Source organism: Pituophis catenifer, unplaced genomic scaffold (assembly GCF_029215685.1).
Source record: "Pituophis catenifer annectens isolate HBS135680 unplaced genomic scaffold, rPitCat1.0.hap2 SCAF_16, whole genome shotgun sequence".
NCBI lineage: Eukaryota > Metazoa > Chordata > Lepidosauria > Squamata > Colubridae > Pituophis > Pituophis catenifer.
The window spans coordinates 8,456,942-8,479,672 of record NW_027256896.1 but is presented as its reverse complement, the minus strand read 5'-3'; the positions used below and the strand labels follow the sequence as shown (position 1 = coordinate 8,479,672).

At 42.9% G+C, this 22,731-nt stretch overlaps 1 protein-coding gene across 1 annotated transcript; it reads right to left on the bottom strand.

Moving 5' to 3' along the window:
- Window positions 1–1,865: 1,865 nt before the first annotated feature.
- Window positions 1,866–20,870, bottom strand: LOC139325444 (ectonucleotide pyrophosphatase/phosphodiesterase family member 7-like). The gene is made up of 4 exons (XM_070955323.1): window positions 20,615–20,870; window positions 14,612–14,757; window positions 5,757–6,383; window positions 1,866–2,162 (listed from the first exon to the last, which is right to left on the bottom strand). The coding sequence occupies exons 1-4, from the start codon at window positions 20,868–20,870 to the stop codon at window positions 1,866–1,868; spliced, it is 1,326 nt and encodes a 441-aa protein (XP_070811424.1).
- Window positions 20,871–22,731: the final 1,861 nt, after the last annotated feature.

Genomic DNA, 22,731 nt, shown 5'->3' with positions numbered 1-22,731 from the left:
TTGTTATGTGTGTTGGACCTGGTCTTTGGGTGTTAAGTGAATTTTGTTGTATGTGCATACACAGTATACCCATACAATAATGACAATAAATAAATAGTTTATAAATAAATAAATAGTTTATTTATTATTTATTTATTTGAACAAAAACCAGAAAGGAAGCTTTGGATCACCAAAAGAAGAGCAATAAGAACAGAAACTAACAGTTCTCAAAACTGCACGTCGATTGAAGTCATGGACCGATTCAGATTTTTCACTAGAATAGTTTTATGGAGCTGAAAAGTGCCGACTCTGTTTTTTTCATTTCCGCAGATGATGCGCAGATTTACGCAGCACTGACGCTGCGTAAAAGACAACAGACTGGGAAATAATCATTTTTTTAAAATATTATTTATTGAATATTTATATCGTCCGACTCTCGGCGATTCCAGGGGTTCACAAATAAAGAGGCAGAAAAACAATCAAACAATACAATAGCACAAAGAAGGAACAAAAGATGCAAAATGCAAGTAGCAACGAGAAACAATTCCACACAAAACAGGAGGGGGCTACTTGGCCTGGGGGCCAAGTCTTCAAGGTCCTCCAAAGCATCAAGACAAAGGGGGGGGGCTGGATCTCAGATGGGGGACTTATTCCAGAAGGTAAGGGCTGTGACAGAGATGGCCTGCTTCTGGGGTCCCAAAAGATCGTATTGTTTAATCAAAGGAAGCTAAAAGCAATAGCACTTAGACTTTTATATCACTTCACAGTGTTTTACAGCCCTCTCTAACCAGTTTTAAAGAGTCAGCCTCTTGCCCCCGACAATCTGGGTCCCCATTTGACCCACCTTGGAAGGACAGAAGGCTGAGTCAACCTTGAGCCTGGTGAGATTTGAACTGCCAAATTGCAGGCAGCTGGCAGGCAGCAGAAGTCACCTGCAGTACTGCACTCTAACCACTGCGCCACCAGGGCTCGAGAGCGCTAAGCCTGTTGGATCAAAGCGGCTAGGTAGATATTATGGAAATACGGTGGGTCCTCGGCCATGTAAGGCTTTATTGGTCACCACCAGACTCTTGAGTTGCACCTGGAAGCACATGGGTGACCAGTGCATCTCATGAAGCAGAAGTGTTTACATGGGCATACCGAGACATATACATCCATCTGGTGCATTCTGGAAGAAGTGAAGCTTCCGAGAAGTGTTCAAGGGCTGCCCCATACACAACAAGTTGCAGTAGTCAAGCCACCAGGTCTCTAGGGTGACAAGCAGTGGTGGGTTGCCCCTGGTTCGGACCGGTTTGCAAGAACCGATAGTAAAACCAGTGGGAGGCTCCGCCCACCAACCCGGACATCATCAGGAAGTTTCTGCACATGCGCACGCGGTCCCATTGCAAACCGGTAGTAAAGGTATGTAGAACCCACCCCTGGTGACAAGATAACTGTCTGAAGGGACTCCTAAGGTTCTAGGATAATGAAGAACAGTTTGAGATTTCCTTCTGTGCGGTATCTTTTTATGCAATAGGAAAGAGAGATGATATCCAGTCTGCATTTTCTTGTTACGAGATTAAACTTGCCCAATTCCTTCCATCTTTTTTTTGAAGGTCTGTTTCTGGTCCATCATCAGCTCTATTGCCTTTCCCTGAGCAATTCTGATTTTCCTCAAGTTCCTTCCACAGGAAATTTTGGATTGGCTGCTAGTATTACTTGCATTGCTCTGAGAAGGTGGCCCATCACTTACTGCTTTTTAGATCTTCAAGGATTTCCAAAACTTACGAGATAAATATAAGTTTCTCGCCCAGGATCTTCCATAACACATCCGTTTCTTTCTTTACAAAGCAAAGGAGCAAAGCGTGGATTATCTTTGATGATGGATTATTAACCTTATATCAAAGCTAGATGGCCATCAGGAGAAAGAGGAGACCAATGGTCCCCAAACTGAGGAGAGGAACAAGGCTTTTGCCCGATGCTGACGAGCTCAGCATGTCTTCAATCAATGCCAAGGAGCCATTGTTCAGTTCCGGCTGGACTCCTAGGAGCTTGCACATCAGAGGATAAATGTGGATGCTGTCGAAAGGTTCAGCTAAATACCCCTTCTTGAAATCGGGACCGAAAGCTCTAAAGATGGTCTTCATGTCCATGTCTTCGTTGTCAAAACCATGGTCCCCCTTGTTGATGTAGAGAATAAACCTCTGAAAAGGAAACCATTGGAAGAAGCCATCTTAATAACGCAGCTATTTTAAAAGTAAAAGATTGCTAAATGCTGCAGGACTATTTTAAAATCTGAGAAAAAATTAAAAATAGCATCCTTTTCCCTCCCTCCCTTCCTCCCTCCTTCCCTCTCTCCCACCCTCCCACCCTCCCTCCCTTCCTCTCTTTTTCCTTGTTTTCCTCCCTCCCTTCCTATCTCCCTCCTTGTTTTCCTCCCTTCTTCCTTCCTTCCTTCCTCTCTTTTTCCTTGTTTTCCTTCCTCCCTCTCTTCCTCCTTGCTTTCCTTCCTTCCTCTCTTTTTCCTTGTTTTCCTTCCTCCCTCTCTTCCTCCTTGCTTTCCTTCCTTCCTCTCTTTTTCCTTGTTTTCTTCCTTGTTTTCTTCCTTCCTTCCTTCCTTCCTTCCTTCCTTCCTTCCTTCCTTCCTTCCTTCCTTCCTTCCTTCCTCCCTTCCTCTCTTTTTCCTTGTTTTCCTCCCTCCCTTCCTATCTCCCTCCTTGTTTTCCTCCCTTCTTCCTTCCTTCCTTCCTCTCTTTTTCCTTGTTTTCCTTCCTCCCTCTCTTCCTCCTTGCTTTCCTTCCTTCCTCTCTTTTTCCTTGTTTTCTTCCTTGTTTTCTTCCTTCCTTCCTCCCTTCTGCTCTTTTTCCTTGTTTTCCTCCCTCCCTTCCTATCTCCCTCCTTGTTTTCCTCCCTCCCTCCCTCCCTCTCTTTTTCCTTGTTTTCCTCCCTCCCTTCCTATCTCCCTCCTTGCTTTCCTCCCTCCCTCCCTCCCTTCCTTCCTCTCTTTTTCCTTGTTTTCCTCCTTCCCTTCCTATCTCCCTCCTTGTTTTCCTCCCTCCCTCCCTCCCTTCCTTCCTCTCTTTTTCCTTGTTTTCCTCCCTCCCTTCCTCCCTCCCTCCTTGTTTTCCTCCCTCCCTCCCTCCCTCCCTTCCTCTCTTTTTCCTTGTTTTCCTCCTTCCCTTCCTATCTCCCTCCTTGTTTTCCTCCCTCCCTCCCTTCCTTCCTCTCTTCTTCCTTGTTTTCCTCCCTTCCTATCTCCCTCCTTGTTTTCCTCCCTCCCTTCCTATCTCCCTCCTTGTTTTCCTCCCTCCCTCCCTCCCTCCCTTCCTTGTTTTCGTTCCTCCCTTCCTTCCCTTCTGCTTTCCATAAGGGCAAACCAATGATTAGCGGAAGACAGTCTGGAAGATCTAACTCTTTACACAGTCCCACTGACCAAATTCAGCAACCCTCTGGACTCACTACCTTAGCGGCCACTACATGTCACTGTTGCTCTACTCAAAAACGGCCAATGCGAAGAGCAAAGAGCCTCCAGCTTAAAAGTCATCTTAGGTGTGTAGCCCCGGAGATGCGAAGAGGGGCTTTTGAGCCGTGTGATGGGCAGTTGACAAAGTGGGCTTGACAAGCCAATGGCATTTGGAGACCTTCTCATACCCTAGAGAAGAAGCTCACGCCTCTGGTCTCCGGTGTCATGTCCAGATCTTCTCCTTGCCATGCTAGCAATTCAGAAGCAGGGAAGAGATTTTACATGGAGGGTTAATCCATGTACTCCAGAGGTGGGTTTCAGCAGGTTCTGACCAGCTCTGGAGAACCGGTAGCGGAGATTTTGAGTAGTTTGGTAGTAAAAATTCTGACTGGCCCCGCCCCCATCTATTCTCTGCCTCCCGAGTCCCAGCTGATTGGGAGGAAATGGGGATTTTGCAGTATCCTTCCCCTGGAGTGAGGTGGGAATGGAGATTTTACAGTATCCTTCCCCTGCCATGCCCACCAAGCCACACCCACAGAACCGGTAGTAAAAAAATTTCTGAAACCCATCACTGATTGTACTCCCCACTGATCTGAAATATTATGCTTTGAGCAGGGGGCTGGACTAGAAGACCTCCGAGCTCCCTTCCCGCTCAATCGTTCTTATTCTATTCTATTCAAGCGCTGTGATCCACTGCAGTTTGCAGATTTCTGGTTGTTGGGTTTTTTTGTATGTTTTTTTTTTTTTTTTACATCTGCAAGCACTGGCATGGTTATGGATGATAAGGACAGAGGAGAGCATTCAGAAGGAAAGGTCACCAACTGAAAGTGAGGAATTAAAAAGCCCATTATGCAACGGCCACCTTTCTGTGTGAAATTGCATTTTATTGTTTATTGATCGGCTGAGGATGTCAGAGCCTTCGGGGGAGGTGAGGGGGGAGGAATGTGAAATGCTAATAGCGGTTAATAGGCGAAGGAAAGAATGCTTTAAAATGAAAAGGGTTTACATTGATTTCTCTTGCAACGAGAGTTAATGTATTAACAGGACTTCAATATTAAGACCGGGGAAATGCGACCCCTTTTTTTTAAAAGACCGGGGTGAACTTTTGGAATCTCAGAAGTGAGATCAGAATTGAGACTCTAGAAAGTGCAGAGAAGAGCAACTGGATTTGAACTGGATATCAATAGGGTGGAAGTTGAAGAAGGATTTCTTGAACTTGAAACAGAGGGATACAATCAAGATCAAGGGAGGTGCTAATACCACTCTATAAAGCCTTAGTAAGACCACACCTAGAGTACTGCATCCGGTTTTCGTCACCACACTATAAAAAAGATGTTGAGACTCTAGAAAAAGTGCAGAGAAGAACAACGAAGATGATTAGGGGACTGGAGGCTCAAACATACGATGAACGGTTGCAGGAACTGGGCATGGCTAGTCTAGTGAAGAGAAGGACCAGGGGAGACAGGATAGCAGTCTTTCAATATTTGAGGGGCTGCCACAGAGAGGAGGGGGCCAAGCTATTTTCCAAAGCCCCTGAAGGCCAACAAGGTGTAATGGATGGAAACTGAACAAGGAGAGATTCAAGATGGAAATAAGGTGAAATTTTCTGACAGCGACAGCAATCAGCCAATGGAACAGAAGTTGCCTTTGGAAGTTGTGGGAGTTTCATCAATGGAAGCTTTCAAGAAGAGGCTGGACTGCCCTTTATCAGAAAAGGATCCAAGAATGGACAATGAAAGTAACAAACCTAGCAGAGATGGCAAAAATCTCGGCGTACTTGAAGGAACATTCAAATGAAAGATATTTAAGGGACTGGAGAAGATGGATAGATTATATCCAAAGTAAATACTGGAATAAGAAGTTGCAGATAGGTTATGAATAAATATGTAGATATTTGGTGTGTTTTTAGGTAATTAAGTTAGCAGGGTAATTAGGGAACTGAAGGAATAAGAGATGCTGAATGTTATAATTATTTAGATTAGGATGGATTATGATTGTTGAATGTTATACCCTGTAATTTGTTCTGGGAAGGGGGGGGAGGGGGGCGGATGGGAAGGGGAAGGGGTGGGGGGAGGGGTGGGGGGGGGTAAGGGAGGGGAGGGGTGGGGGTGGTAGGGAAGGGGGGGAAACAAAAATGTAAACCTTCTGTAAAACTTTTTAATTAAAAAAAATGGTGTAATGGATGGAAACTGATCAAGTGAGGTACTGAACCTCTCTGAACCACCCACCTCCATCACTACTGGATCGGGTGATCCGGTCCAAACCGGGAGCATTTCACCCCTGGTTCTTACCCATAATTACGCATCATCCACCTCTGATTTCACATCAAACTTACCCCGTTGATCACGTAACCAGGATCCCCATAAAGCAGGATGGGTAACACACGTTCGTGCTTGGCATAATGGAAATGTTGGGGAAACTCTTCCTTTTTGTAGACATGCAAATGAGGGTGGGCGTTCTTTAATTTCTGATAAATTTCTTCTTCTTTCCCTTTTTTGGGTAATATCATCCCAAATGCTCCGTAATCGACGATGTCAAACTTCACGAGATCTTTGAATTTAATGTAATCTTTCAACAAGATCTCGTTGATCGCCGGTTTCTTTTTGACGGTGGTCATGCCATGGTCGGATGTAATGATGACATTGAGAGTATCTTTCAACCTGTGTTTTTCTATGGAAGCGAGGAGGTAACCGAGAGTTCGGTCAATTTGTTGGATGATTTTTTTCCTAGCCTCGGTCTCTGGGCCAAAGAAATGTCCAGTACTGTCAGGTTCCCCATAATAAAGTGTGACAAAATCAAAGTCTTCTTTAGCAAACCAGTTCATGACGATGTCGATGTTCTCTCTCCACTCGGTCTCGTTTTTGTCGGGGTGATTGAAGGATTCTGCCAAACTTCTCGTGACCGACTGACCGCTGTAGTTGGCATTGCCCCCTGGATAGTGAAAAGAGGCAGTTTTTTTCCCCTAGCCCAGAAAGAAAAGAAAAGAAAAGAAAAAGAAGGAAGGAGGGAGGGAGGGAGGGAGGGAGGGAGGAAGGAAGGAAGGAAGAAAGAAAGAAAGAAAGAAAGAAAGAAAGAAAGAAAGAAAGAAAGAAAGAAAGAAAGAAAGAAGAAAGAGGGAGGGAGGGAGGGCAGAAGAGAAGGAAGGACGGAAGAAATAAGGTAGGAAGGAAAGAAGAGAGAAAGGAAGAAATGAAAAGAAAGAAGAGAGAAAGGAAGGAAGGAAAGATGGAAGGAAGGAAGGAAGGAAGGAAGGATGAGAAGGAAGGAGGAAAAAGGGGAAAAAATGAGAGAAGGAAAGAAAAAGGAAGGAAGGGAAAGAAGGAAGAAAGAAGAAAGAAAGGAAGAAGTAAGGTAGGAAGAAAGGAAATAAAGGAGAGATGAAGAAAGGAAGGAAAGGAAGGAAGGAAAGAAAGAAGAAAGAAATGAAAGGAAGGAAGGAAAAGGAAAGAAGGAAAGAGAAAGGAAGAAAAGGAAGGAAGGAAGATGAGAAGGAAGGAAGGAAAAAAGGAAGGAAGAAAAGAAAAAAGAAGGAAGGGAAAGAAAAAGAAAGAAAGAAAAAGAAAGAAAGAAAGAGGAAGGAATGACAGGAAGGAAGGGAAATAAAAAGAAATGAAGGAAGGGAAAGAAGAGAAAGAAAAAAGAAAAAGAAGAAAATTATTGGCAAATATGAAAATGTAACATTGGAATCATCGCAGCCCATTTCACATACATCTCACATACAGACACCGTGGTCCACTTGATACTACAAATATTGATTGGCTATTTTTCGGTCATTTCTGTACTGCGAATCTTCACTATAAGGCTGAAGGCATCCAGAACAAATAAACAAAACACTCAAAAGCATCTTACAATTAAATTTATGCTCATGACTGCAAATTACTCCATGATTATCTGAGAATAAGTGCCATGGAAATAACAGAATATTGTTTTTCTTCGGAACGCATGAGTCTAACCTGCAAACACATGAAGCTTTAAGCAGAAATAATTTCTCTCTCCCTCAAATTATAGAGTTTTAAAAATAATACTAATAATATGAATTTCAAACCAGCCGGAGTCAGGTATGATTCTTCTTACCACTCATCTTGTTATTCTGCTGAATTTAATTTCTAATGTGCTAAGCTGGGCCTGTAAAGTAATAATATTCTTACTGACATTTAATATACTGGGAAAAGGTCAGATTCAGTATAAAATCTAAGTTGACAAAGCAGACAAATCTTGCAAAGGAATAAAAGAGGAATTTAAGTTCTTAATGTCAGAGCAAGAGTGATGTCCCACATATTTCAAAATATTGCTTTTTGCAGAGGACAAGCCTACATTTTTCCTTAGAAATAAAAGCCACTATATTCAGTGGCTCCAAATCCAGATGAATATTCATAAAAGTCGTTGCTATTTGTGACTCAAAAGTACCGGAAATTTAAATTGGGTGCATTGGTTGGTGTACATTTGTTCTATAGGTAGTCCTCGGCTTACGGCCACAATTGAGCCCAACATTTTTGTGGCTAAGTGAGATATTTGATGAGTGAGTTTTGCCCTATTTTATGACCTTTCTTGCCTGCGGTTGTTAAATTAGTAACATGGCTGTTAAGTGAATCTGGCTTCGCGTGGGAGAAGGTCACAAAAGGACATTGCAATGGTCATAAATATGAGCCAGTTGCCAAGCATCTGAGTTTTGATCATGGGACTGCCACAATGGTCATTAAGTGTGAAAAATGGCTATGTCCCTTTTTTCACTGCCATTGTGACTTCAAACAGTCACTGAATGAACTGTTGTAAGTCAAGGGCTGGAGCCTGGATAGCTCAGCAGACTAATGCATTGTAATTAACATCCAGCTGTCTGCAATTACTGTAAGTTCGAATCTCTCCAAGGCTCAAGGTTGACTCAGCCTTCCATCCTTTCTAAGGTAGGTAAATTGAGGACCCAGTTTGTGGGGGCAATAAGCTGACTTTGTATAAATATACAAAAGGATGAAGGCTATTGCTTAGCGCATTGTAAGCCACCCTGAGTCTCTGGAGAAGGGCGGCATATAAATCAAATTAAAAAAAAAGGGCTACCTGTACATACTAATTTAGTTTATTGTTGAAGAAAGAATTGGTTGAGTTATCAAGCTAGGCCAGGGGTCAGCAACCTGCGGCTTTGGAGCCGCATGTGGCTCTTTCATCCCTCTGCTGTGAAGTGCTTGAGTGCTGCCTGTCACTCAAAATATGCATCACAACCGCCAATGTGTGACACCCACCGGCACGGGATTTATTGAGTTTTTCAACCCCCGGTAGGCCAACCATGGATAAATCCAAGAAAAGAAAAGTTTCAGAAGAAAACAGAGCATTTAATTCGACTACATATGCTAGTTTTGTGGCTGCTCAAGAAACAGTCAGGCACTGGAAGGGTTTTGTGGCTCCCGGTGTTTTCTTTTCTGTGGGAAATGGATCCAAATGGCTCTTTGAGTGTTTAAGGTTGCAGACCCCTGGGATAGGCCATAAACCATAGTTGTCTTTAACAAGCTACATATGTTTATGTTTATATTATATGCAATATTATATATTTAACAATTTAGCAACTATGGTAAGCCAAACTTGAACAAACCCACTTTGCAGCTTAGTGTATGTGTCAAGCTAGTCTGCGGTTTAGCATGCTATTTGTGGTGGAACCTCCAGCTAAAGCCTGGTATAGGGTTGGGCTAGAAGACCTCCAAGGTCCCTTCCAACTCTGTTACTCTGCTAGAGAAGAGGGTGCAAGTAAAGAGACTGGGGAGGTTGGAATTCCTCCAGGAGATGAAGCAATAGAGGTCAGATCCCCTTAAGATTCCCAAAGCCTGATCCCAAGAGAGTGCAGTTAGTCTGGTGAGATTCTTGTAAATAGGCAAGCAACAATAAAGAAGCTACTCTGATCAGCTCACAGTGTTATTCTGGTTCCTTGTGATGGACATTATGTGAACCAAAGTGTAGGCTGTCCCCTACTTACAACTATGGTAGAGATAAACCAGGCTTCTCAAACTTGTGTTTTCCAAATGTGGTAGATTAAAGAAGCCCCATCATTTTTGGCCAGTATGAGTAGAGTATTCCCAGCTGGTTTTCCCAGTTGCAATATATGGCTGTGAAAGTTGGACCATAAGAAAGGCTGAGTGCCAAAGAATTGAGGCCTTTGAACTCTGGTGCTGGAGAAGACTCCTGTGAGTCCCTTGGACTGCAAGGCGATCCAACCGGTCAGTCCTAGAGGAGATCAACCCTGACTGCTCTTTAGAAGGCCAGATCCTGAAGAGGAAACTGAAATCCTTTGGCCACCTAATGAGAAGGAAGGACTCCCTGGAGAAAAGCCTAATGCTGGGAACAATTGAGGGCAAAAGAAGAACGGGACGGCAGAGAACAAGGTGGCTGGATGGAGTCATTGAAGCAGTCCGCATGAGCTTAAATGGACTCCAGAGGATGATAGAGAATAGGAAGGCCTGGAGAAACGTTGTCCATGGGGTTGCGATGGGTCGGATACAACTTCGTAACTAACAACAACAACAGATGAGCAGAGATCTAGGTAGATAGTTGGATAGCGCCAGCATGGGGAAAGCTAACATATGAATAGTGTCATTGAAGAAGGATACAGATTAACAGAGTTGGAAGGGACCTTGTAGGTCATCTAGCCCAAGCAGGAGACCCTACACCATTTTTGACAGATGGCAGTCCAGTCTCTTCTTGAAAGCTTCCAGTGATGAAGCTCCCACAACTTCCAAAGGCAACTTCTGTTCCATCGGTTGATTGCTCTCACTGTCAGGAAATTTCTCCTTATTTCCATCCAGAAGAACCCTACTGAAATCTGGGCTCAGCTCAGCTAGTCAGTTACTTTCCAGGTTTGTTGGTAGGATAAAATAGGTCAATCATTTCTGTGGTGTATACAATTATGAGCTCGGAGGAGGACGAGTGAGATATAAGCTTGAGTAATTATAGAATGAGATTCCCAACAGAAATGAGCAGAAGAGAGCAACAACAGAGCTTTGTCCCCAGCAGTATTGTTATGAGGTTGAAGAGATGTTATAGGACAAGAGTGGTCAGCCAACTGCTTCTTAAAACATTGACTTTCTCAGCACTAAAATGTCACCAATTGGCAGGGATACTGATATCGTTGTACAGGGCCATTAATATCTCTCGAGCCTTATAGAATTTTGCAGGGTGGAATAGTTCCTTGTCAGCTCAAATATTCTTTTTTAAATTTAATTCTTTTTTTTTTTAAGGGTAGGCTGTTCCTTCTTTTGTGATTTTGCTAAGTTCCATTGCAATGGGGATTTTATCTGGGCGTGTAGAATTCGTTTGAAAAGAATTCCAAAACAAATTCTCTTTTATGATGTAGAATGAGAGTGGGTAGCAAAAAAAAAAAAAGGGTGTGTGGGAACACTAATTTGGTTAAATAAAGCCTCCCAGAGAATTGTGATTAAGCTATACAAGTAGCCCTCGACTTACGACCACAATGGAGCCCAACATTTATGTTGTTAAGTGAGACATTTGTTAAGTGAGAACTTTTCTTGCCACAGTTAAGTGAATCGCTCAATTTCCGTTGAGTCAAAATCTGAGACCGAGAGATTCCCTTCCTTTCGTAATTCCAACCGAACAATTTAATAAAACTCCCCTACAACCTAATTATGTTGAAACTAGAGAGTATTTACTGTTCTTGCCTCCCTGTTTTATTAACATAATCAACTTTACTAGCAGTTATACACTTGCAATATGATCAGAACTGGGAACATTATTTGCTTCCTTCCTTTTATTACAACAATTCTTATTGTTCCTGAAAAGTTTTGCAGGGAGACAGCTGGTAGATTTTCTCCGACGCTATTCCCTACCCTCCCATCCTCATTCTTTGCACTGGATCCTTTGCTTATTCAAATTAAAAGTGTTTTGTATCTCCCTGCTTTCGGCTTCTCATGATGAAGATGGTTTTCCATTTGACATAAGCTAGATTTAAGCTGCGTGAGCTTTTTAAAATTCTTGTTCCAACGTGTCATTTGAATTAACGTCACCCTTTCCCCTGTGTGAGGGCAAAGAAATCATCACCACGTTCCCCGTTGCTAAGCGAAAGACTGTAAGTAATTGAAAAGAAAAGAAGGAGGAGAAGGAGAAGAAAAAAAAATCAACCATATTGTTTTGTGGGAGTTTTTCGAGGCTGCCGCTATGTCTGATGGTATACTTAGCCTCGTGCTAAAGACCATAATATACTTTCTGAGGAATATACTCTGCTCCGAAAAATGATAGATGGATGCATTACTGGAAAAATCAAATCAAATAAAACCATTTTTATTCCATTTAATTGTTCAAAGTAACATTGGGTGACACCCGATTCCGCTGTTCAACTCTAAATGGCACACAATCTGGCAGATTTAAATATGCAAAGAGCCAAGCTAAGGGAGGAGTGTTAAGGTGATTTCTCAGAGTTCAGGTAACAAATAAATGCAATTCACAGAATAACAGAACAATAGAGTTGGAAGGGAGCTTGGAGGTCTTCTAGTCCAACCCCCTGCTCAGGCAGGAAGCCCCCCCCCAAATATCATTTCAGACAAATGGCTGTCCTATCTCTTCTTAAAAACTTAAAAGCTACCGTATTTTTTGGAGTATAAGATGCTCCAGACTATAAGACGCACCTACCTTTTTTGGTGAGGAAAACAAGAACAAGAAATCTGCCTCTGCCTCCCAGCAATTTGGCCTCATTGCAGCAAACAGCAAACAGCCTGCTTTACTTTCATTTTCAGCGTAGCTTGATTAGCACAAGAAAAAAAAAATCTGCTCCAGCAATTTACCTCCTTGCAGCAAGCAGCAGAGGCCAGCGCAAAACAGCTGAGAGCAAAACAGTTGAGAGTCGGGAGGCCGATCCAATCAACTTGTGCTAATTAGGCTGTGCTGAAGCTGAAACGAGCTGTTTCTTCTTGCTGCTTGCTGCAAGGAGGTAAACTGTTGGGAGGCAGAGGCCAAAGGGTGGGGGCCAGTGGGTGGGCGGGGCTACATTCGATGTATAAGACGCACCTAAATTTTCACCCCCTTTTGGGGGGAGGGGGGAAGATGCATCTTATACTCCGAAAAATATGGTAAATGTCATTTTCCTCACTGTCTACAACGGGTTAACAATAGCAGTTGCCAAAATTGGATTCCTTGCAACCCCTGCTTAGCAGAACATGGGAGTGTTTGGCTTGGACCATAGAATACAGAATATGGAATAATAGAGTTGGAAGGGACCTTGGAGGTCTTCTAATCCAATGCCCTGCCCCAGTAGGAGACCCTATGCTATTTCAGACAACTGGTTGTCCAGTCTCTTTTTGAAAGCCTCCAGTGATGGAGCACCCATAACATCTGAAGGGAAGCTTTTCCACTGGTTGACTACTCTCAGTGTCAGGAAATTGCTTCTTAGTTCTAGGTTCCTTCTCTCCTTGATTAGTTTCCATCTATTGCTTTTTGTCCTTCTTCAGGGCACTTTGGAGAATAGGTTGACCCCTTCTTCTTTGTGGCAGCCCCTTAGATATTGGAACAGTGCTATCCTGTCACCCCCAGTTCTTCTTTTCATTAAACTAGACATAGCCAATTCCAGCAACCGTTCTTTATGTTTTAGCAATAGTAATAGCACTTAGACTTATATACCACTTTACAGCCCTCTCTAAGCGGTTTACAGAGTCAGCCTCTTGCCCCCAGCAATTTGGGTCTTCATTTTATCCCCCTCGGAAGGATGGAAGTCTGAGTCAACCTTGAGCCTGGTGAGATTCGATCTCCGAAATTGCAGGCAGCCAGCAGTCAGCAGAAGTAGCCTGCAGTACTGCACTCTAACCACTGCGCCACCATGGCTCATTAGAGCCTCCTGTCTCCTAATCATTTTTAATTAACCCAGCAGATGCAAGAAATGACCTCAAAGAGATAAGGAGGACAACTGCAAAGTACTATATAGCACAACATAAACCCTAAGACTGGACGCATTGTGTTAAACCACGGTGTAGCTTAATTTTGTTTTGTTTCAAGCAGGGTGGATTTGATTTAAATCGAGTTGATTTAAATCATGATTTAAATCACTAGTAAAAAGACTTGATTTAAATCAACTCGATTTAAATCATAATTTTTCAAGAGCAACTGTCACCTCTGCTACTCCTTTGACCCGCTGTGGACTCACCGATAGTCCCAGTGTTGCAGAATACACAGCCTCCTGCTACATAACTAAGCTCCATTTCATGCGGAATAAACTAAATGATTTATGTATCTTAAATAGAAAACTATCTTACGATAGATTTTTACCCCAAAAGTTTTTTATTAAAATAAATTCGATAAAAATCAAAAAAATCCGATTTAAATAAAAAAAATCCGATTTAAATAAAAAAAAATCCGATTTTTTTGATTTTTTTTTTAAAAAAATCATTGATTTTTATCCACCCTGGTTTCAAGCCACATTGTTTCAAACCATAATGGTTTGTGGAGTGTGGTTGATGCTTCAGTTGGTTGGATGAAGCACGGAGCTGTGCCGAGCAAACCAACTGTAACTAGGCCATAGCTTAAGGCAGTGGTGAAATCTGAACTGGTTTATTACTGGTTCGCTGGGTGCGCATATGCAGTGTGCACCACGCACCAAATGTGAAGTGCGGGCATGCAGTGCACGCCAAAAGGAAGCATGCAGTAAGTAGAACAACGTGCGAGGGGGGGGGGGAGGCGATCAGCTGTGGCGCGCAATCTTTTTTTTTTTTTACTTTTAAAAGCATTGCTTTTAAAAGTAAAAAAAGAGCCTCTGACGATCAGCTGTGATCGTCAGAGGCTCTTTTTTTTTAACCTTTTAAAAGCATTTTTTCTACAACCTCTTCGGCTTTTAAAAGGCTCTGATGATCCCAGCTGAACTGCACGATCATCAGAGTTTTTTTTTTTTTTTTTACTTTTAAAAGCATTTTTTCTACAACCACTTCAGTTGTAGAAAAAAAAAATGCTTTTAAAAGTAAAAAAAAAAAAAAAAAAAGCCTCTGATGATTGTGTGGCTCAGCTGGGCATGGGGAGCAGGGATTTTTGCTACCGGTTCTCCGAACCACCCGCCGCCATCGCTACCGGATCAGGCGATCCGGTCCGAACTGGGAGCATTTCACCCCTGGCTTAAGGCAGTGATTCCCAGCCTTGGTATGTTTAAAGTAGATAGACTTCAACTCCCAGAATTCAGCCCTGTAGAAATCAAGCCACGATGACCATTGGATCTGTTACCTGGTTTTGTGCTGTGATCCAGAGGGGAAGAACTCCGTTGTCCCACCATTCGGTCTTGTTCTGGGTTTCTTTATAGTCGTACTTCCATAGAGTTTCCGTGTTGAACATCATATTATGGATGACTCCATGATCTTCAATCCAGCGACCTGGGAAAATCAGATGAGGGGAAAAGGAAAAGTGGCAAAGGACAGGTTTTCTAGGAATCTGGCAGCAGCCGTCCACTCTAGCTACGCAACAAAAAAAAATCGCACATCTGCTCGAAGAAACGTTGAAGGCAGAGGAAAAGGAAACTGTCCAGGTTTTTTTTTGAGTCTAGAGAAATGGAACAGTGGACAGAAAGTTTGCCCTTTAGAAAGAGAGAGAAGACCTCTATAGTCCAGGTGCATCTTCAGAATGCGAGGAAGCCAGTGGTAAAATCCAATTTTTTTTACTACCGGTTCTTTGGGCGTGGCTTGGTGGGTGTGGTGTGGCTTGGTGGGCATGGCAGGGGAAGGATACTGCAAAATCTCCATGCCCACCCGACTCCAGGGGAGGGATACTGCAAAATCTCCATTCCCACCTCACTTTGGGGCCAGCCAGAGGTGGCATTTGCTGGTTCTCTGAACTACTCAAAAATTCTGCTACCGGTTCGCCAGAACCCGCTGGATTTCACCCCTGGAGGAACCCTACGGACTTCTACATTATCCTTCAGAATTTCCAGCTTGCTCTTCATCCTTGGACTCCACAAATTCTTTCTTCAGCTGAAACTTGGAAGCAGCTGCCATTAGAACTCAACTTTCTTTGTCATCAGGAGGTGGGGAAAAAAAAGAAGACAAGAAAACCTGAACAGATACTGCTGCCTCGTGAGCAGATGTTTACTCAGCAATGAATGGGAAAAGCTCTCGTCTCCTCTAAGCAATTGAGAACAAAAGGAGAATTTCTTCTCCGGGGGCTATTCTCCAGCATCTGTTGCTTGTGTTGATTATGAGGGAAGGGAGCCAAGACAAGGAACAGAGGGACAACCCAACATCAATGTCTTCTGCATTAAGCCTTCTTGGGGGCCTACTTAAAGCAGTTTAGAAGTATCTTTCAAATGGCTTGCAAGACGACCTACTGTGTGTATATGTCTGTGTAAATCAGCTATCTTCTAAAGAACAGAGGAACACAGCACATCCCCAGCAATACTGAAGCTATATTCAGCTAAGGCTTGTACTTAACCAGGGGTGAAATGCTCCCAGTTTGAACCAGTTTGGCTGAACTGGTAGCGATGGTGGTTGGTGGTTTGCAGAACCGGTAGCAATGGCGGCGTCCACCCACCCGGTCGTCGTTACTACCTGGTTTTAACCAGGAAGTAACCTGTTTTTTACCCTCTGAGCATGCGCAGAGGGTCTGTGCGCGGGGTGCATGCACTTCCGTTGGGAAGATAAGTAGATTTCACCCCTGTTCACAACTATTTTTTTGGTGCCCAGCTGGGTACCTGATATTTCCTGTCTACTCATGAATATGGTTTAGGACAATCTCACAAATAGCAATAGTACTTAGACTTATATACCGCTTCACAGTGCTTTTACAGCCTTCTCTAAGTGGTTTACAGAATCAGCCTCTTGCCCCCAACAATCTGGGTCCTCATTTTACCCACCTCAGAAGGATGGAAGGCTGAGTCAACCTTGAGCCAGGTGAAATTTGAACTGCCAAATTGCAGGCAGCCAGCAGAAAGTAGTCTACAGTACTGCACTCTAACCACTGCACCACTGCGTCTCATCACCTATCTTCTAAAGAACAGAGGGACACAGCACAAAAAATGTCAATCTCTTGGTTTTTCCAGGGAGGCATTCCTAACGATGGGTAATTTATGAGTACGCCCTCAGTGTCTTTAAACAACAAATCAAAAATCTGGAAGCTGAACAGAACAATCAAATCTTTATTGTGGTCGTAACCAGCATACACAACGCTACCAGTCTGCCCTACCTCAGAGCATGAAGAGCGGTGGTTCAGGTAGTTAGCAAGACACTGAATTGGAGGTTAGCAATCCCATGTTCGAGACCCAGATGCTGCTGCATGGTGGGATGAGCTCCCATCACTTGCTCTTACTCTGGTCATTGACTGTAATAAAGACCACTCATTCATTCGTTCGTTCATTCATTCATTCATTCATTCATTCATTCATTCATTCTTCTAAAATACCAGAAGGCAACTCCATGGTAGAATGTTCCTTCAGTTCATAAGCTTTGGGCAAATGCTTCTCTTGGCTGAGCATAGTTCTTCTTATTTAAATTAAGAGGACAATTATGCTGTCTACTCAACAGCAGTTTGTCCACAGGGGTACCTTGGTACTCAACTGCTTTGAAACTCACTGAATTCGGTACTCAACACATTTTGACGCAAAAATTTTATCCCGGTACTCATCGTTTGTTCAGTACTCAACACACAAGCTAGAACATGTTGGTGTTGGCTGCCCTGTGACTCATTATATTATTCCTTATGGGAAAAATTTGTTTGGTTCTCATCATTTTGGTACTTGTCTTCCTCCTGGAACTAATTAACGATGAGTACAGTAAATCACAGCATTCATTCATTCATTCATTCATTCATTCATTCATTCATTCATTCTTTGCTCAAGTGATTTAGATCATTCTGTTTTGTTACTAAGCTATAAATATGATTTTTGGGTTGGGCAAACATGTGAACCTCTGAAATTCCATAGGGCTTTTTCTCCCCACTCCGCCAAGAAAGAAAAATGCTTGCTAACCTCCACTTTATTTTAACCTCACTAAATTATACCCTAGAATTAATTAGGTGCAAACGTTGCCCTTTCTAACCAATCACATTCAAATACTAATTAAATCATTATCTTAGTAATGCATTTACTTTATGGGAAATTCTTTCTAATGAGGAATATTAATTAAAACCTGTTGAATGACTTGTAAGCATATAAGCATATCGCCTATCTGCTTTAATTAATTTCCAGTAAATAATGAGCACATATAAACATGTAATTGCATTACATATTTTTTTTTAGAGCTGCCTTGAACTTAGTCAGCCTTAAAGGGAAAAAAAAAATCTCAATTTTTCGCAACTTGTCTCTAAGGAAAATATGGAAAATGATTTTTATTTTTACTGTAAACATTTCTAGAAAGAACAAATACTTTTTGTTGGCTATAACAATTATGCTGCTTTCGCACATTAGATTAATGTGTAGGATGCACGTTCGTGGTTTTGGTTTAGCATATTATATCAGCCAGTGGTGAAATGTAAAATTTGTTACTATCGGTTCTGTGGGCGTGGCTTGATGGGGGGGGGGAGTGTAATGTAACTGGATGGGCGTGGCCAACTTTTTTTTTTTTACTTTTTTAAAACATTTTTTTACAGCCTATTCGGGCGAATAGGTTGTAAAAAAATGCTTTTAAAAGGTAAAAAAAGGCTCTGACAATCACAGTTGTGGCGCACGATTGTATGAGCCTTTATTTTACCTTTTAAAAGCAGGGGCCTTTTATCAGGTTCGCCTGATCCGCCAGTTGCAGCCCTTTCTGGACCGGGACGCCTTGCGCATGGTCACTCATGCCCTTGTCACCTCCCGGCTGGACTATTGTAATGCTCTCTACATGGGGCTCCCCTTGAAGAGCACTCGGAGCTCCAGCTGGTCCAGAATGCGGCTGCGTGGGTGGTTATGGGCGCACCTCGTTGTGCCCGCGTGACACCTCTCCTGCGCGAGCTGCACTGGCTCCCAGTGGTCTTCCGGGTGCGATTCAAGGTGTTGGTTACCACCTTTAAAGCGCCCCATGGCACAGGACCCGGGTACCTTCGAGACCGTCTTCTGTCACGAATAGCCTCCCACCGACCAGTCCGTTCCCACAGAGAGGGTCTCCTCAGGGTGCCATCAGCCAAGTTATGTCGGCTGGCGACACCCAGGGGGAGGGCCTTCTCTGTGGGAGCCCCAGCCCTGTGGAATGAACTGCCCCGAGAAATGCGTAAGATCTCCGGCCTCCGGGTGTTTCACTGTGCACTGAAGACCCTGTTGTTCTGCCAGGCAGGGCTGTCAATATAATAATTTTAAATTGGGGTATTTTAATTTTTGGGGTTTTAAATCGGCCAAATCTATTTAATTATTTTAATTTTTAATTATTGTTGTGTCTTGTGTTTTTAAATTGGCTGTACACCGCCCTGAGTCCTTCGGGAGAAGGGCGGTATAGAAATAAAATTATTATTATTATTATTATTATTATTATTATTATTATTATTATTATTATTATTATTATTATTATTATTATTATTCTCACTGTCTACAACGGGCTAGCAATGGCAGTTGCAGAAAATTGGATTCCTTGCAACCTCTGCTTAGCAGAACATTTGAGTGTTTGACTTGGACCATAGTTGAAAGTTTGGAAGTTTATTAGATTTCTATATGCCCTTCTCCCGAAGGACTCAGGGCAGTGTACAGCCATATTAAAACACATAGATTTATAAAATTTAAAACCAATTAAAATCAAATATATAAAATTGGCCCTCAATTTAAAAACACACAAACACCCATTTAAAATTCATATTAGGCCAGTCCGGCTTTCTGGAACAGAAGGGTCTTAAGGGCGTGGCGAAAAGTACGCAGGTCGGGGCTAAGACGAAGCTCTAGGGGCAGTTCATTCCAGAGGGCTGGTGCCCCCCACAGAGAAGGCATTGAACACAGAATATGGAATAATAGAATTGGAAGGGACCTTGGAGGTCTTCTAATCCAACGCCCTGCCCAAGCAGGAGACCCTACACCACTTCAGACAAATGGTTGTCCAGTCTCTTTTTGAAAGCCTCCAGTGATGGAGAACCCATAACTTCTGGAGGCAAGTCGTTCCACTGGTTGACTACTCTCAGTGTCAGGAAATTTCTTCTTAGTTCTAGGTTGCTTCTCGCCTTGATTAATTTCCATCTATTGTTTCTTGACTTGCCTTTTGAAGCTTTGGAAAATAAGTTGACTCACTCTTCTTTGTGGCAGCTCCTCAAATATTGGAACGCTGCTATCATGTCATCCCTAGTCCTTCTTTTCATAAGACTAGACATACCCAATTCCTGCAACCGTTCTTCATAAGTCTTAGCTTCCAGCCTCCAAGTCATCCTTGTTGCTCTTCTCTGCTCTCTTTCTGATGCTTTAGAAAATAGATTGACCCCTTTCTCTCTGTGGCAGCCCCTCAAATATTGGAACACTGCTATCATGTTTCCCCTGGTCCTTCTCTTTACTAGACTAGCCATGCCAACTTCCTGTAACCGTTCTTCATATGTTTTACTCTCCAGACCCCTAATCATCTTTGTTGCTCTTCTCTGCATTCTTTCCAGAGTTCTCAACATCTTTTTTATATTGTGGTGACCAGAACTGGATGTAGTATTCCAAGTGTGTTCTTACTAAGGCTTTGTAATGTACAGGCACACCAGGCAGGCCCAACCTCTATCCTTAGCTTTGGAAATCCTCAGGTGACCTATGAATAAGTCACACACTCCATGCTCAACGACTTTCCTAGAATCGCTGGAGCAAAACTGCCATCCTGATCTCTGGGATGTTAAATGAGCTCCTCCTTCTCATCAACTTCTAGGGAATGTTCTCCAGAAACTAGGTAAAGGTAAAGGTTCCCCTTGCACATATGTGCTAGTCATTCCCGACTCTAGGGGGCGGTGCTCATCTCCGTTTCAAAGCCGAAGAGCCAGCGCTGTCCGAAGACGTCTCAGTGGTCATGTGGCCGGCATGACTCAATGCCAAAGGCACACAGAACGCTGTTAACCTTCCCACCAAAGGTGGTCCCTATTTTTCTACTTGCATTTTTTACATGCTTTCGAACTGCCAGGTTGGCAGAAGCTGGGACAAGTAGCGGGAGCTCACCCCGTTATGCAGCACTCAGGATTCGAACCACTGAACTGCCCACCTTTCGATCGACAATCTCAGCGTCTTAGCCACTGAGCCACCATGTCCCTTTTAAAGAAAAATAAAAGAAAAATGAAAGAAAATAGGTAGGACTGAAAAAAAAAAAAGCTACAGGATGGCCTTACCTGTGATAATTGTAAAATGTGAAGGTGAAGTCATGGTCACAAAGGGAGGTGTGACGTATTTTGCTTTCACTCCTTCTGTAGACAAGTAATCCATATGTGGAGTATCTACATCCTGATCGTAATTCCATCGGAAACCATCAAAGGAGATCAGGAGGAGCTTGTGGACACCTGCTGTCTTCTCCTTCTGGACAGCTGGATAGCAGACCACACCAGCTAGAAGGATCAAATTGAGAGCCAGGAAGTTTTGTGTCTTCATTGTGTTGCTCTGGCTTGCAGTTGCAAGAAGGTCTCTGTTCAGTCGTCCTTCTGTTTTTCTACTTCTCGGAGGGTTGTAAAAGCCAAATTTTTATCAGACCAAAGCTCAGCCTTAGATAAGATTAGCCCTTGCTGTGTCACCATCTTGCTGATAACACAGGAGGAAGAAGAGTGAGCCAAGTGTTAATTAAAATATATCTGTCTTTTAAGATCTTAAAGATTGGAGCAATGGGGAATAAAAGGAGGAAGGAAAACCATATTATTTGTTGATGCTGAACATTTGGGATGCAACCATTCGGTGATTAATTATTTGAGGTGGTGGTGGTGAAGCAATTAAGCCAAAATGTAGCTCTGATTCATTGGATGGAACCCTTTGTAATCATAATCATAATAAAAAGAAATTGGAAAGAGTGATCTAATTAGATTTGTATGTATAATTGCCAACAGGGCAATTATACATACAATTCCTTTCCTTTCCTTCCCTTCATCTCTTTTTCCTTTCCTTTCCTTTCCTTTCCTTTCCTTTCCTTTCCTTTCCTTTCCTTTCCTTTCCTTTCCTTTCCTTTCCCTTTCCTTTCCTTTCCTTTCCTTTCCTTTCCTTTCCTTTCCTTTCCTTCCCTTCCCTTCCCTTCCCTTCCCTTCCCTTCCCTTCATCTCTTTTTCCTTTCCTTTCCTTTCCTTTCCTTTCCTTTCCTTTCCTTTCCTTTCCTTTCCTTTCCTTTCCTTTCCTTTCCTTCTCTTCCCTTCATCTCTTTTTCCTTTCCTTTCCTTTCCTTCTCTTCCCTTCATCTCTTTCCTTTCCTTTCCTTTCCTTTCCTTTCCTTTCCTTTCCTTTCCTTTCCTTTCCTTCCCTTCCCTTCCCTTCCCTTCCCTTCCCTTCCCTTCCCTTCATCTCTTTTTTCCTTTCCTTTCCTTTCCTTTCCTTTCCTTTCCTTTCCTTTCCTTTCCTTTCCTTTCCTTTCCTTTCCTTTCCTTTCCTTTCCTTTCCTTTCCTTTCCTTTCCTTTCCCTTCCCTTCCCTTCCCTTCCCTTCCCTTCCCAACTATGTTTTTGAATGTACATCTTATTATCTATGCAATGTCTCTTTTAAAAAATTATTTTAAAAAGGAAGGTTCTTTTTATAAAAATATTCAACTATAGGAGTGGATGGCTATAAGAAATTTAAATTACTACTACTGATAACAATAGTAATAACTCTGGTCAGTTTATACCTTACTAGTTTATTAATGTTTTGTATTTAGAGGCCATCCAGCTCCCTCATAATTCATATCCAAATTGCAGTTTTTGTAGACCATCTTAGACAAAAATGTCTAAGCAGCGCCTTAAAATCCAACACCTTTATTTTTGGCACTATTAGAGCCGTGGTGGCACAGTGGTTAGAATGCAGTATTGCAGGATAATTCTGCGATTGGGCAGTTCGAATCTCACCAGGCTGAAGGTTGACTCAGCCTTCCATCTTTCCAAGGTGGGTCAAATGAGGACCCAGATTGTTGGGGGCAAGAGGCTGACTCTGTAAATCGCTTAGAGAGGGCTGCAAAGCACTCTGAAGTGTTGTGGCCCACCAGCGGCCTGAGCGGATTGTTGCTGATCCCAACGAGGAGGAAGCTGATGTGGTGCTGCGCCAGCAGCCTGTGCAACTGGCGCTCAAGTCAGACAGCAAGAAGGCTGAAGAAGAAGTGGTGCCAGAGGCAGGGATTCACTCAGGGCCTTCAGAACCTCCAGAGGCTCCTTTAAGTGAAGAGGATGAAGAGGAGGAGCTTCTTTTCAATGCCTGGGCACGCAGAGCTGCCAAAAGGCAGGAGTGGTTCCTTAGGAGGAGGTCTCCTTGAGAATAAGGCTTGGGGCTAATTGGCCACTCCCTTA